General features: G+C 39.0%; 1 protein-coding gene across 2 annotated transcripts in view; it reads left to right on the forward strand.

Moving 5' to 3' along the window:
* Golm2 (golgi membrane protein 2) overlaps positions 1 to 16235 on the forward strand; it is a 78812-nt gene that overhangs the window by 24626 nt on the left and 37951 nt on the right. For both annotated transcript variants that reach the window (XM_075961968.1, XM_075961969.1), the window contains exons 2-3: positions 5597 to 5651; positions 15341 to 15443. In XM_075961968.1, coding sequence (XP_075818083.1) covers positions 5597 to 5651; positions 15341 to 15443 — 158 coding nt within the window. The remainder of the gene's footprint in view (positions 1 to 5596; positions 5652 to 15340; positions 15444 to 16235) is intronic.

The raw sequence follows: 16235 nt of genomic DNA on the forward strand, positions 1-16235 counted from the left end.
AAAAAAATCCTAAGTGGCATTTGCATTAGAAATAAGACCATATGTAATTTTTGAAAAAAGTTGTTTTTAATGGACAGCTTATGAGGAAACTACTAGTAGAATCTGAGACCAACCAAGTTGTTTTCAACATTATAGAAGGTTTTTTCTTTCCTTCTTTCTTTATCCATGGCATTTTGCTATATTTTCCACATTGGCCTTGAACTCCTGGACTCAAGGAGTCTTACTGGCTCAGCCTGTCCAGTAGCTAACTAAAGGCCAATGTTCCCAGCCACCATTTTAGATTTTTGAAATCTGGACTGGTGTCTTCCTTAGTCACTGTTCTATTGCTGTGAAGAGACATCATGGCCAAGATTGCTCTTATAAAAGAAAACATTTAATTGATACTTGCTTACAGTTTCAGGGGCTTAGTTCATTGTCATCATGGCAGGGAGCAGGTAGCATGCATGCTGGCACTGCAGCCGTAGCTGAGAGCTACATCATGATCTGTAGGTAGAGAGAAACTCTGGGCTTGGCATGGACTTTTGAAACCTCAAAGCCCACTCCCAATGACATACTTCCTCCAACAAGGCCACATCTCCTAATCCTCTTAATCTTTTCAAATAGTGCCATTCCCTGCTAAGTATTCAAATATATGAGCCTATAGGGACCATTCTTACTCAAACCACTACAGTGTCTATCTGATTTTAAATGTGATTTGGGTAAGAGATGGGCTATGTTTGTTACTGTTGCCTGTCTGTCCTCCTATCTACATCACTTAACCTGCAAAGAAGCTTGAAGGAGAAACATATTTGATATCTTTCTTGTGTACATTAAGTAAGAATATCTTGGATAGTTTAAATAAAAAGCCTGAAAGTGGGACTGGGGTGTAGTTTAGTAGTAGAACACTTCGCTGGCATGAGGCCCTGGATTTAATTCCCAGTGCCAGAAACAAACAAAAGATCATTGTAAAAGCTAGTAAGGAGAGAGGGAGGCCATGTTGAACCCAGATAATGAAAATCCCTTTGTGAGATAAAGAGTAAATAATGATTTTTTTGTGTGCTGTTTCCTGTCTAGAAAATATTTAGAAGAAAAGCTAAAGTATTTCTAGAGCTTTCTAGAGCAGTTTAAGTATGTGTGGCTGTGTGATTTATAATTAGTCAGTAGTAATAAGAACCCAAACTAGGGCTTAGGCAGATGGCTCAGTGATCAAGGGCACCTTGTTCAGTTCCCAGCACCCGTGTTGGGCTGCTAACAACTGCCTGTGACTCCAGCTCCAGTGATATTTAGTTAGCGTCTCGTATCTTACTGTGCTGCAAACTCTTCCTTGGCTGGCTTGTCTGGGTGGCCCTTCCCCATGTGTATATCTCATTTACATTTATTAATTGGGGGTGGGGACGCGCTCAGGCCACTGTACTTACATTAAACACCAGCTTCAGTAGTCATTTTTCTCTTCCATGTGGGTTCTGGGAATCCAACCCAGGTCATGAGACTTGGTGGCAAGCACGTTTAACCACTTAGCCGTCATCTCAAGGTGCTGCCTTCTATTCTTACTCTGTTAGTTTAGGAGTAATTGGACCCTTTCTCTAAAAAGCCAGGCAGTAAAGTAGTTGAGGCTTTGGAGGCCATATACCATCTCTGTCTCTATCACCACAGCTGTCAAGTAGGCATAGACACTAGCATTATGGTACATTTCCCACAAAACTATTTATAGACATTGGAATTTGAGTTTTATATAACTCAGTATTATAAAATATTTTTGAGGAATTTTCCTCCAACCAATAAATTGTAACCAATGCTCCTTAGCTGGTCATTTCTCTATAAACAGGCCTAGTTTACAGACATTTTTCTATTGTCTATAAAATGACTCTGTTTAGTCTTGTCCCCTCTCATCTACTCATCATACTGAAGCAAAAATTACTGCAAAATTGCAAATTGGAATCATGCTCTTGCTTAAAGTCCTCTAAAGATCCCATAAGTACCTACCTTCTTTGTATTACCTTTGTGCTATAGACCTTCATTAATTTTTAAGAGATACATCTTATTATTTTCACTTAATTTATTATTCCAGCTCCTTGGGACTGATTGCAGTTCCTAGAATGTAGTTGCAATTGATATAACATCAAATTAACTATTTATTTATTTATTTGTTTGTTTATTTATTTATTTAGTGTGCTGAGTTCTGTCTGCATGTGTGCCTGCAGGCCAGAAGAGGGCATCAGATCTCATTACACCAGATCTCATTACACCAGATCTCATTACAGATGGTTGTGAGCCACCATGTGGTTGCTGGGAATTGAACTAAGGACCTCTGGAAGAACTGTCAGTGCTCTTAACCTCTGAGCCATCTGTCCAGCCCTAAAATTAACCCTTTTAAAGTATATAGTTCAGTGTGGTGTTTTAGAAGCAAACCTTATAGTATTACACAGATGGTCACCACTGTCTAATTCTAAAATATGCTTATTCTCCAAAATGAAGTCCTGTGTGCACATAAGAAGTCACCCTGCGTTGCTAAGGATACTACTCAGGTGTAGCAAATGTGTTTGTGAAAGGCTCTGGTTTATCCTTAGAGAGTCCTTGTTACCTTTTCTCCCCAGATGGCAGCCATTGTCTGTCTGTCCATGTGGACTGGCTTTTTCAGTGTGTTTCATATGGATGTGATCAGAAATTTTTTTGCCCTTTAGTGGTTTCTTCTTTCACTTGCCTGTGTAGTATTTTCAGAGTGAAACTGTGTTGTGCCATACACTAGTGCTTCATTCCTTTTCTATAACCATCTGCCAGCCTTATTATTTAACTTCCTTCTTTAAAGCCCCCAGGACTTCAGTGAGACTGGTGTACTTCCACGCTTGAATAGTTCTGTTTTCATCTGCTCTTTGTTTGGGGATAAACTTTCTCCTTAAGTATTAAGTCATTGGAACTCAGGCTGAAGAACACACCCTGCTTGATCCTAAAGGTCCTTCCCTGTCTTTTCTTCCAGCTCCTTTTCCTACTATTCTTTCTACTGTATCACCAGATAGTACTTTGGAGTCTCCTTATAGACCTCAGGCTTTCTTGACGCCGTACATTTTCTTGGTTATTTTCTCTTTCTGAAGTGCTCCTTTCTACTTGGTTCGAGCTTTACCCAGCCTTCAATTCCTATATCACTCAGAATTCTTTCCATAAACTCTTTGAATTAATTACCTAGGAATTACACTCTGTAGGCACTACCTTGCCTACCAATTCCTTGAAAATGCTCTTATGTTTTATCTGTTGTTTCATATTCTTGCCAATATGTTGGCACTAAATGGTAGGGGAAAGGGAAAGAGTGTGACTATGACAGAAAGTGTGAGCTAATGGAATGACTGTGAACCAGTGACCTGAGAAAAGAACCAGTTCCTACAATTGTCCTCCGACCTGTGTACAGGTGTGTACACACACACACACACTAATAAAATAAAAAAGAGAAAATAGAGTATGAGAGAGGTCTTTGTAGTGATGGAATAGCCTCTGTGCCTTGACTTGTCTGGGGTTCCCAAACCAGCACATTAGATTAGATGACACAGAACTGTACATACTCGTGTTATTGTCTCAGTTTTGGAGTCATACTAATACATGTACAATGGGAGAGATTGTGTGAGGTTATATGAGGTATCTATGCAATATCTTACACTTCAGATCAAAATTTTTATTTAGAAATTGAGTTGGTATTTATCATCATTTGCCTCTTACATTGTTGCTTTTGATCAGTGTGAAACTGGCCTACTTTTGAGGAGACACATTTATAGTAATATTTTACTTACATTTTAAAATTAGGCAAAGCTTGTCTACAACAAGAGCTAAGACATTTTAATGCAAAATAAGAGTATAAAAGTAGGGCTGGAGAAATGGCTCAGCAGTTAAGAGCATTACCTGCTATTCCAAAGGTCCTGAGTTCAATTCCCAGCAACCACATGGTGGCTCACAACCATCTGGAATGAGGTCGGGTGCCCTCTTCTGGCCTGAAGGCATATATTGTATACTAAATAAATAAATATTTTTTAAAAAAAGATTTTCAAAAAAAAAAAGAGTATAAAAGTGGCTGGATAATGGTAGTGCACACCTTTAATCCCAACACTCAGGAGGCAGAGGCAGGAGTTCAAGGCCAGCCTGATCTATAGAGCAAGTTCCAGGACAGCCAGGGCTGCACAAACCCTGTCTCAACAGAATAAAAAAAAGTGTATAAAAATAAAACATGAAAATGTTTATATTATTCAAGTGCATATTTTAACTGTTTCTTTAAGTGGGAAGCCTTAGTTTCATCATGTTTTGTACATGTAAACCTGAAGACCTGAGTTTGATTTTCTAGATCCACATGGTAGAAGAAAAGAACCAATTCTCTGACCTCTGCAAACACATGTACACACCACACGTGCACACGCATGCACGCTTTTGTTATTAGCATTCATGTGTACCTACTCCCTAGAGGACAGTAACCACCACTTGGAATGCTGAGCATATACCATCCAGAAACACTGTGTTGCCCTGGAGAAGCCTGATAAGAGTGAATTGCTTTTGATTTATAATGAATGTTTCAAACATTTAATCTTAGCTTAATATTGAATTATTGGGAGGTCTTCTGTAAGATTTGGGGTGGGGAAGTCATTAAATGATGTTCAACTCAAACTTTAAAACTTTCGATAGTTCAGGGCTGGAGAGATGGCTCAGCAGTTAACAGCACTGCCTGCTCTTCCAGAAGACCTAGGTTCAATTCCCAGCACCCACATAACAGCTGACAACTGTCTGTAATTTCAATTCCAAGGGATCTGACACCTTCATACCAATGCACATAGTCAAATAAATTAAAAAAAACTTTTGAAACTTGTTATACTGTGTATCAGGTAAACATTCCCATACAGTTTTAAAATAGTACAGAATTAGATATTTTAATTCCTTTGAAATAGAGGTGGGGTATAAATAGAGTTTTTGTTTTCATTCATGATCAAGTTCAAAGTGACTGAGTAAATATGAATGAAACTACACATTCTTGGTGGTGAAGTGATACATACCTGTAAGCACTTAGGGAGGTGATGGCGTGAAAATCAGGTATTCAAGGTGAAGTGATACATACCTGTAAGCACTTAGGGAGGTGATGGCGTGAGAATCAGGTATTCAAGGTGAAGTGATACATACCTGTAAGCACTGAGGGAGGTGATGGCCTGAGAATCAGGTATTCAAGGTGAAGTGATACATACCTGTAAGCACTGAGGGAGGTGATGGCTTGAGAATCAGGTATTCAAGGTGAAGTGATACATACCTGTAAGCACTGAGGGAGGTGATGGCCTGAGAATCAGGTATTCAAGGTCATCCTTGACTTTACAGAAAGTTGAGGCAGGTGTGGTGGCACACAGCTTTAATCCCAGCACTGGAGGCAGAGTCAGGTAGATGTGTTTGAGTTCAAGGTCAGCTGGTCTACATAGCAGTTCCAGACTAGCCAGGAATACATAGATAGACCCTTTCTTGAAAAGAAAAGCCTAAACCAAGCAAACAGCAACAAGAAAAATAACATAGAAAGTTCAAGATTAGTTTGAGCTGCATAGGGCATTGTGTTAAAAAAAAAAAGAAAAAGAAACTACATATTATTAAAATACAATTTCTTTTTTAGGTTAAACTACAGAACAACATATCGTATCAGATGGCAGACATACATCATTTAAAGGGTAAGAAACTTTTTAATTATAGGGTAAAGGTAAAGACTACTTCATATCTGAAATCTTCAAAATTAAGAAATAGATGATGAAAGAAATAAAAATTTTGGACATAGTTACTTTGATGGCACAATATCTCTTTACCTTAAAATATAAAAAGATCTATGTATTGCATACATACATACATATATGTTGCTATGTATGCAATAAGAGTTTGAGGCCCACATTTTAGTCTTGTGCATAGATAGGGTTCTTACAATGAAATATTCTTTAAAGAGTCCTTGAAAAGGGCTTGAGATATGGCTCAGTAGTTAAACTGCTAGCCCTGTAGGAGTAAGAACCAGCATTTGAATCCACAGAACCTATGTAAATCTGGGCAAAATAACATGTTAGCATCTGTAATTCCAGCACTCTGAAGGCAGACTAGAAGACAGAGACAGGAGGATACCTAAAAGCTAATGGGTAGATGTTATCTACAGCTATGAACAAAGAGACCCTGTCTTAAACAAGATGGTGGTCAAGGATCTGTACTTGAGTTTGTCCTTTGACCTCTGCTCATATGGCATGACACAAACTTGTGCACAAACACAAAAAGTCCTCAAAGAAGGGCTGAGAAGGTTGGTCAGCCAACAAAGCGCTTGTCATGCAGTTATGAGGACTCGGGGTGCCCGGTGCCCACATAAAACACTGGATGTGGGGCTGGAGAGATGGCTCAGTGGTTAAGAGCATTGCCTGCTCTTCCAAAGGTTCTGAGTTCAATTCCCAGCAACCACATGGTGGCTCACAACCATCTGTAATGGGGTCTGGTGCCCTCTTCTGGCCTGCAGACATACACCCAGACAGAATATTGTATACATAATAAATAAATAAATAAATATTTTAAAAAAAAACACTGGATGTGGTACACACCTCTAACCCTAATACTAAGGAGATAGAGACAGGTGATCCTTGGAGCTTCTAGCCAACTAGTCTCACAAAAACCTTTGAGTTCCAGGTTCAATGAGAGATTCTATATCAAAAAATAAAGTGGAGAGGAATAGAGGAAGACACTCACTCAGTGTTTGCTCTCTGGACTTTGATGTAAGACGGTCTTCTATCTATCTGTTGCTTTCATTGGTTAATTAATAAAGAAAACTGCTTGGCCTGATAGGTCAGAACATAGGTAGGTGGGAAAGACAGAACAGAATTATGGGAGGAAGAAAGCAGAGACAGGCAGATGCCATGATTCTCCTACCTGAGACAGACGTATGTTAGGATCTTTCCTGGTAAGCCACCACCTCATGGTGCTACACAGATTACTAAATATGGGTTAAAGCAAGATGTGAGAATTAGTCAATAAGAGGCTGGAACTAATGGACCAGACAGTGTTTAAGTGAATACAATTTGTGTGTTGTTATTTCAGGGTATAAGCTAGCCAGGCAGCTGGGAGCCAGGCTGAGGGAACTGGCCCGCTGCTCCTTTTACAGGACTTGATATGAATATGTATGCATTTGTACAAGCACATAACACGTACGAAAAATTCTCAAAGAAAATTGGACTGTAGTTTATGTGACCATGAAATTTCTAGAAAAAAGAGGTGGGTGCTTCTTTTGTATTGTGTCTAACCTGCAAACTTTACCCATTCAAATGTGAGGATGCTTTTGTGAGGTTAATGCATTGGACACTCTAGAGACAAAAAACCTGGAACACAGGGAAATGAGTAATAAATAAATTAAAACTTTAAAAATACATTGTATTAGTTACTTTTTTATCACTGTGATAAAAACACCATGACCACAGCAACTTGGAGAAGAGATGGTTATTTCTTCTGAAAGATTGTAGACTATCCAGGGAAGTCAGGGTAGGAACCTGAAAGTGGGAATTGATACAGAGGTCATGAAAGTGCTGCTTACTAGCTTGCTTTCCATGGTTTGCTCAGCCTGCTCTCTCACAGCATTCAGAACCATGTGCCATTTTGTTTTAGATGGAGTGATAGATAGTTACAGCTTCTATAGAAAGAGTAGGTAAGGAGAGCAAGTGCCACCTCACTTACCTGTCATCTTGCCTTTGGGAATTGGGGCATGTGCTGGCTTAATCTTCATTGTCATTTTGACTGGATGTATAATCACCTGGTAGAAACAATTCCAGGCTTGTTTGTGAGGGTGTTTTAAGGGGAATGTAATGGAGGAGCAAAGATTTACCCTGAAATGTGAGTGGTACCATTCCCTAGGTTTTTTAGATTTTTTTTTGAGGGGGAGGGTTCAAGACAGGGTTTCTCTGTGTAACAGCCCTGGATGTCCTGGAACTTTCTCTGTAGACCAGAAAGGTCTTGAACTCACAGAGACCCGACTGCCTCTGCCTCCCAAGTGCTGATATTAAAGGCATGCACCACCACTGCCCAGCTAGAATAATTTTTTTTAAAGTTAAGGTCTTTCTATGTAACCAAGACTAGCTTTAAACTTACAGTGGGTGCTGGCATATAGGCATGCGGCACTAAATCTGGCACCCCAGGAATCTTATAATAGTGACTACAGTAGCAGCTTCGCTGAACTTTATCTTTAAGCTCATATTAAGGAAATATAGTATAGCCAGGTTGTGGTGGCGTACACCTTTAATCCCAGCACTTAGAAGGCAGAGATAAGTGGATCTCTGAGTTTGAGGACAGCCTGGTCTACAGAGTGAGTTCCAGGACAGCCAGGGCTGCACAGAGAAACCCTGCCTCAAAAACAAAATTCAAAACAAAACAAAAAACCAGAAGCTCAACACTTAGGGCAGAAGCAGGTGGGTCACTGTGAATTCTAGGACAGCAAAGTTACGTGGAAAGACCCTGTCTCAAAAAAAAAAAAAAGCGAGACTGAAAGACCATTGCAAGTAATACAATGCAGGATACATCTAAGAACTTAAGTTTGAATCCTATTGAAACACTCAAGTGTTCTGTTAACATGGACCTGCTGAGGAACATGGTTGGTAAAGGAGAAGTAAATACAGACTTCAAAGTTGAAGCCAAAGAAAAATGTAAGTAAAAAAAAATGGCAAAGTTGGAAAATGTGTGATGTTTGAAATTTCTGGTGTTCCAATGGTGAAGCAGTATGGATAATTTTAGAATTTGAAAAAGTTGAGTCAGAAACTCAAACTTTGTAGAGCAGAATGGGAGGTATGTGTTAGATGAGTGGTTAAAAATACGTTTCTAGATCTAAAGCAATCACTCAGCAATTAAGAGCTCTGGCTACTCTTCCAGAGGTTCTGAGTTCACTTCCCAGCAAGCACATGGTGGCTCACTACCATCCGTAATGAGATCTGGTGCCCTCTTCTGGCCTACAGACAGACATGCAGACAGAACACTGTATACATAGTAAATCTTTTAAAAATAAAAGCAAACATGTTTCTACAGTTTGGAAGAATAGTAGGTTTTAGACTTGGCAGAAGAAGTTTAATTTTGAGAACTGGCGTCATCTCAGCATTCTTTGCATGAGGCACAGTATAAACAATGAGGAAGAGCTCAGTAAGCCCTGGAGCTTGTTGACCAGCCAGCCTAGTCTACTTAGTGATCCCCAGTGAGGTGAAAGATCTTGTCTCCAAAAACCTAAGAAGGGCTAGAGAGATGGCTTGGCAGTTAAGAGTACTTAGTGATCTTGTAGAGGTCCCAGATTTGATTCATAACACCTACATGGCAGCTCATAGCCATCTGTAACTCCAGGTGAAAGAGATCTAACACCTCTTCTGACTTCCAAGGGCTCCTACACACATGGTGCAGACAAACACTCAGGAACACAAAATAAATAACAAAAACAACAAAAGTGAATGACTCCTGAAGAGCTATACTGAAGATTAACTGAAGGCGTAAGTCACAAACAATCCCACACCAGTTTGGAATTATGATTAATAGAATGGTTATTTATTTAAAGGGAAAAAACTTACAGATCACCGTCCCAGACAACAACCCTCTGCACAATCAGGAAAGTAGTCTAGTAGCCAGAAGAGCCGGAAGCAAGAGAACAAGCACACAGCTACTGCTGCTTTTTAAAACAAATGAGACCACGCCCAAGTGGGCTGGTATCTTAGAGTCTATTGGCTGAAGGAGCGGAAGGAGCTCCCGCAGCACCTCCCCCCTTTGTTTAAGTAAGATAGTTCTAAACCCAATACAAAACAATATACGTTAGGAACAAATATTAAGAATAAGATTAGAATTACAATCACCATAAACAATATTTAGCAAGGAACATATGTTAAATGTTTTAATAAACATTGTATCCTATGGAATCTAAGTCTTGTATAGGAAATGGCTTGACTAGATCATAAGAGGACAGTAACTATGACTACCTAATCTTCAACCCTATCTAAGGCCTGAGAAGGGAGATAATATTACTTGATCAGGCAGGGCAGCGGGAAGTACAATCAAGTAGCTTCCAAAGCGAGCAATATATAATTTCAAACTAAAACCAATCAAAATAGACAAAAAAGGACATTTCATATTAGTCACAGGAAAACTCCATCAAGAGGAAATCCCAATACTGAACATCTATGCCCCAAATACAAGGGTACCCTCATATATAAAGAAACACTACTAAAGCTTAAATCACACATTAAACCCCATACACTAATAGTGGGAAATTTCAACACCACACTCTCACCACTGTACATGTACAGGTCTACCAGACAGAAACTTAACAGAGAAATAAGGGAACTAACAGAAGTTATGACTCAAATTAACTTAACAGACATCTATAGAACATTCCATCAAAACTTAAAAGAACATAGCTCCTTCTCAGCATCTCATGGAACCTTCTCAAAAAATTGACCACATGCTAGGTAACAAAGCAAACCTCAAAAAAAAAATTTGGAATAATCCCATGTATCTTATCCGGTCACCATGGCTTAAAATTAGAACTCAACAGCAACACTAATTCCAGAAAGACCATAAACACATGGAAATTAAACAGTGCTCACCTGAATCATCAATGGGTCAAGGAAAAAATAAAGGGGGAAATTAAAGACTTCCTAAAATTCAGTGAAAATGACCAAACAACATACCCAAATTTATGGGACACAATGAAAGCAGTATTAAGAAGAAAGTTCATAGCACTAAAGGCCTACATAAAGAACCTGGAAAAAATCCCACACTAGTGAATTAACAGAACATTTGAAAACTTTAGAACAAAAAGAAGCAAACTCACCTAAGAGAACTAGATGGCAGGAAACAATCAAAGTGAGAGCTGAAGTCAACAAAATAGAAACAAAGAAAACAATACAATGAATCAATGAGACAAAGAGTTGGTTCTTTGAAAAAAATCAACAAAATAGACAAACCTTTATCCAATCTAACCAAAAAGAGACAGAATATCCAAAATTAACAAATTCAGGCCGGGCAGTGGTGGCGCACACCTTTAATCCCAGGATTTGGGAGGCAGAGGCAGGTGGATCTCTGTGATTTCGAGGCCAGCATGGTCTACAAGAGCTAGTTCCAGGACAGGAACCAAAAAGCTACGGAGAAACCCTGTCTCGAAAATCCAAAAACAACAACAACAACAAAAATTAACAAATTCAGAAACGGAAAAAGGGGACATAACAGCAGACATGGAGGAAATCCAGAAAATCATCAAGTCATACTTTGAAAACCTGTACTTAACAAAATTGGAAAACTTAAAATGGACAACTTTCTGAATAAATATCATTTACCAGAATTAAATCAAGAACAGATAAGCAAATTAAATAGACCTATAACCGCAAAGAAATAGAAACAGTCATCAAAAGTCTCCCAATCAAAAAAAAACCTAGGACCAGATGGTTTCAGTGCAGAATTCTACAAGATTTTCAAAGAACTAATACCAATACTTCTCACAGTGTTCCATACAATAGAAACAGAAGGAACATTGCCAAACTTTTTTATGAGACTACAATTACCCTGATACCCAAACCATAGAAAGACATTACTAAGAAAGGGAATTACAGACCAATCTTCCTCATGAACATTGATGCAAAAATACTGAATAAAATGCTGGCAAACCGAATCCAAGAACACATCAGAAAAATCATACACCATGACCTAGTAGGCTTTATCCCACAGATTCAGGGATGGTTCAACATATGAAAATCTGCCAATATAATCCACCATATAAACAAACTGGGGAAAAAAACATGATCATCTAATTAGATGATGAAGAAGCCTTCAACAAAATACAACATCCCTTCATGTTAAAGGTCTTGGACAGAACAGGAATACAAGGAACATACCTAAACATAATAAAGGCAATATACAGCAAGCCAACAGCCAACATCAAACTAAATGGAGAGAAACTTACAACGATTCCACTAAAATCAGGAACAAGACAAAGCTGTCCACTCTTTCTATATCTATTCAATATAGTACTTGAGTTTCTAGCTAGAGAAATAAGACAACAAAAGATCAAGGATACAAATTAAAAAAGAACAGGTCAAACTCTTAACTACTTGCTGATGATAATTTACATAAGTGACCTCAAAAAGTCTACCAAGGAACTCCTACAACTCATAAACACCTTCAATAATGTAAACTTAACTCAAAAAAAAATCAGTAGCCCTCCTTTATACAGATGATAAATGGGCTGAGAAAATATTCAGAGAAATATCACCCTTCACAATAGTCACAAATAACATAGAATATCTTGGAGTAACTCTAACCAAACAAGTAGAAGACCTGTATGACAAGAACTTTAAATCTTTGAAGAAAGAAATTGAAGAAGACACCAGAAAATGGAAAGATCTCCCATGCTCTTGGGTAGGTAGAATTAACATAGTAAAAATGACAATCTACCAAAAGCAATCTACAGATTCAATAGAATGCCCATCAAAATCCTAGCAAAATTCTTCACAGACCTTGAAAGAACGGTACTCAACTCATATGGAAAAGAAAAAACACAGGATAGCCAAAACAATTCTGTACAATAAAGGAACTTCTGGAGGCATCACCATCCTTAACTTCAAACTCTACTGTAGAGCTACAGCAATGAAAATTGCCTTGTATTGGCATAAAAACAGACAGGAGGACCAATCGAATCAAATCAAAGGCCCAGATATCAATCCACACACCTATGAACACCTGATTTTTTGACAAGCGAAAAAAAAAACATAAAATGGGAAAAAGAGACATATTCAACAAATGGTACTGGCATAACTGCATATCAACATGTAGAAGAATGAAAATAGACCCATATTTATCACCATGCACAAAACTCAAGTCCAAATGGATCAAAGACCTCAAAATAAATCCAACTACACTGAACCTCAGAAGAAAAAGTGGGAAGAACACTTGGACGCATTGGCACTTCCTAAATATAATCCCAGTAGCACAGACACTGAGAGCAACAGTTAATCAATTGGACCTCCTAAAACCGAGAAGCTTCTGTAAAATAGAGGACATGGTCAACAAGACAAAACGTCAGCCTATAGATTGGGAAAAGATCTTCCCCATATTGGACAGAGGGATGATCTCCATAATGCACAAAGAACTCAAGAAATAGGTCATCAAAAGATCAAATAATCCAATAAAAAATGGGGTATAGACCTAAACGGAAAACTCTCAACAGAAAAGTCTAAAATGACTGAAAGACATTTAAGGAAATACTCTACATCCTTAGCCTTCAAAGAAATGCAAATCAAAACAACTCTGAGATTCCATCTTACACCTATCAGAATGGCCAAGATCAAAATCACTGTTGAAACAGCGTATGCTGGAGAAGATGTGGGGTAAAGGGAACACTCCTGCATTGCTGGTAGGAATACAAACTGGTATAGCCGCTATGGAAATCATTATGGAGATTTCTCAGAAAATTAGGAAAGAACCTACCTCAAGACCCAGTAATATCACTTTTAGGTATATACCAAAAGGATGCTCAATGATACCGCAAGGGCATGTGTTCAGCTATGTTCATAGCAGCATTGTTTGTCATAGCCAGAACCTGGAAACTACCTAAATGCCCCTCACAGAAGAGTGGATAGAGAAAAAGTGGCACATTCACACAGTGGAATACTACACAGCGGAAAAAATAATGACATCTTGAAATTTGTAGTCAAATGGATATATCTAGAAAACGTCATATTGAGTGAGTTAACTCAGACCCATAAAGACAATATCATATATACTCATAAGTGAATTTTAGACATGAATCAAAGAAAAACCAGTATATAATTCACTACCCCAGAGACCGTAGACAACAGTGAGGACCATAAGAGAGACATACATGGATCTAATCTACATGGGACATAGAGAAAAGAAAGAAATTTGTCCCCCCCCCCAAGAAAAACTATAGGATATATATTTAGATGTTTGAGTGCTTGCTTTAACGAAAGGCTGCTGTTTATTGGATAATTAGAAAAAACTCTTCAATTAACAAGTGTTCTGGCCTCAGCACCAAGGAAATGAAGCCAGTTTTTATTGGTATCAAAACCTCAGAAATATAATTTTAGCAGACAGATATGTAAAACTTTAATGTTCTCAAAATGGACATCTAATGGAATATTTAATGGCCATTTTCATTTTAGGAAGTACTTAGCCAAAAGAGTCATGAAACGGAATACCTAAGTATTTATGTTGTGTGTGTGTGGTGTGTGTGTGTCTGTGTGTGGTGTGTGTGTGGTGTCTGTGTGTGTGGTGTGTGTGTGTCTGTGTGTGGTGTGTGTGTGTGGTGTGTGTGTGTCTGTGTGTGGTGTGTGTGTGGTGTCTGTGTGTGTGGTGTGTGTGTGTCTGTGTGTGGTGTGTGTGTGTGGTGTGTGTGTGTCTGTGTGTGGTGTGTGTGTGTGGTGTGTGTGTGTGTGTGGTGTGTGTGTCTGTGTGTGTGGTGTGTGTGTGTGGTGTGTGTGTGGTGTGGGGTGTGTGTGTGTGTGGTGTCTGTGTGTGTGGTGTGTGTGGTGTGTGGGGTGTGTGTGTGTGGTGTGTGAGTGTGTTGTGTGTGTTGTGTGGTGTGTGTGTATGTGGTGTGTGTGTGTATGTGGGGGGTGTGTGTGTATGTCTGTGTGTGTGGTGTGTGTGTGTGGTGTGTGTGTGTGGTGTGTGTGTGTGTGTGTGTGTGGTGCATTTCAAATTATAATTAAGAGAAACTTTGAGCTGGGCAGTGGCTCAAGTCTAATCCCAGCACTCAGGAAGTAGAGGCAGGTGGATCTCTGTGAATTCAAGGCCAGCCTGGTCTACAAGAGCTAGTTCCAGGACAGGCTCCAAAGCAACAGAGAAACCCTGTCTAGAAAAACCAAAAAGAAAAAAAAAAAAAAAAGAAACTTTGAACTTCTGTAAAAGCAAGGCATGATTCTTAAAAGCTGATATTAGGAAAGTACATTTATAAATGAAATTTTCATTTATGATGTAAGTAGACATTGAAAGTACACAGTTTCTACCTAATATCCTTTTACCCAGGAATGACCTGCTCATAAAAAGCAATTGGTATCTCTGCATAGGGCATGTCTCAGCCTAGGCATGGAGGCGAGGACCTTGGTCTTGCCTCAATGAGGGGACAAGACAGTTGTAGTTGAGTTCCCAGGGGAGGCTTTAACCTCTCTGAGGAATGAATGGGAGGGGGGAGGGGAAGTAAGAGGAAAGGGGAAATGGGATTTGATATGAAATAAATGAATAAATAGTTTTTAAAGGAAAGCAAAGAAAATGTGCATAATTAAAAGATCACTCCATAGACTTTCATTAGAAAGTATTGCAGTAAGTAAATTTAATTATTCCATGGTTCTTCCCCTTGTATGGCTAGAACAACTGGCTGAGCTTCGTCAGGAGTTTCTTCGACAAGAAGACCAGCTTCAGGACTACAGGAAAAATAGCACATACCTTGTGAAGAGGTTAGAATATGAGAGGTAAGATGCTGCATGCAGCAGCCTGTCACAAGTGTTTATCTAGTGTTTGTACATAATTCACTTCTTCCTTCTGTCCTCTGCTCTTTCTCTCTCGTTTTCTTTATCTTGTCTTTCAGAGGCTCTTGGAGAGCCGTACTCTTTCATCTTGATATGTTCAACACTATGAAAACGTCTCTTATGTGATGTGTTAGGTCTTTCTAGATTGTAAAACAGGAAAATCCTACTAACGGCAGGTTTTGTTGAATTGGAAATGGAAAGGACTGAAAGGAGAGTCCTTTTTGAGGGACTTCTAGAAGATGAAAGCAAGCCTGGGGCATGTCTTCACAATAGCTAAGGGGGTTTCTGCTCCTGCTTCTGCTGTGTGCTTCTGCCTGTCATGCACACCTCTCATGGTGAAGAGATGGGGAAGTTCTTAGGGCCGTATGCTTTAAAGCAGCTTTATAGTAAAGGTTTTTCTTTAGGTCTGTACACCAGAGGTTAGGCTCAACAGTTTATCTGTTTCTGACTTCTTACTACTGTTATTACCTATGTATAATGTATATATGTATTTATACTGCCAGTATTCAGTGTTTTTCCGTATTTCTACAGGATTGAAGACTTAAACAGTGAGCTATAATTTTTTTTTAGCTTATCAGTTTATCAAAACTTAGTCTCTACAATTTGTGGAACCATTGTAGAAATGTTTGCGTTCCTTGGTATTTCTTGGGCAACAAGATGGCTTAGTGAGTAAAAGGCACTTGCTGTGCTAGTCTGACCTCCTTAGTGTGAGCCCTGGATCCTGCCATGGGAAGG

This window comes from Microtus pennsylvanicus, chromosome 2 (assembly GCF_037038515.1).
Source record: "Microtus pennsylvanicus isolate mMicPen1 chromosome 2, mMicPen1.hap1, whole genome shotgun sequence".
In the NCBI taxonomy this organism is placed as follows: domain Eukaryota; kingdom Metazoa; phylum Chordata; class Mammalia; order Rodentia; family Cricetidae; genus Microtus; species Microtus pennsylvanicus.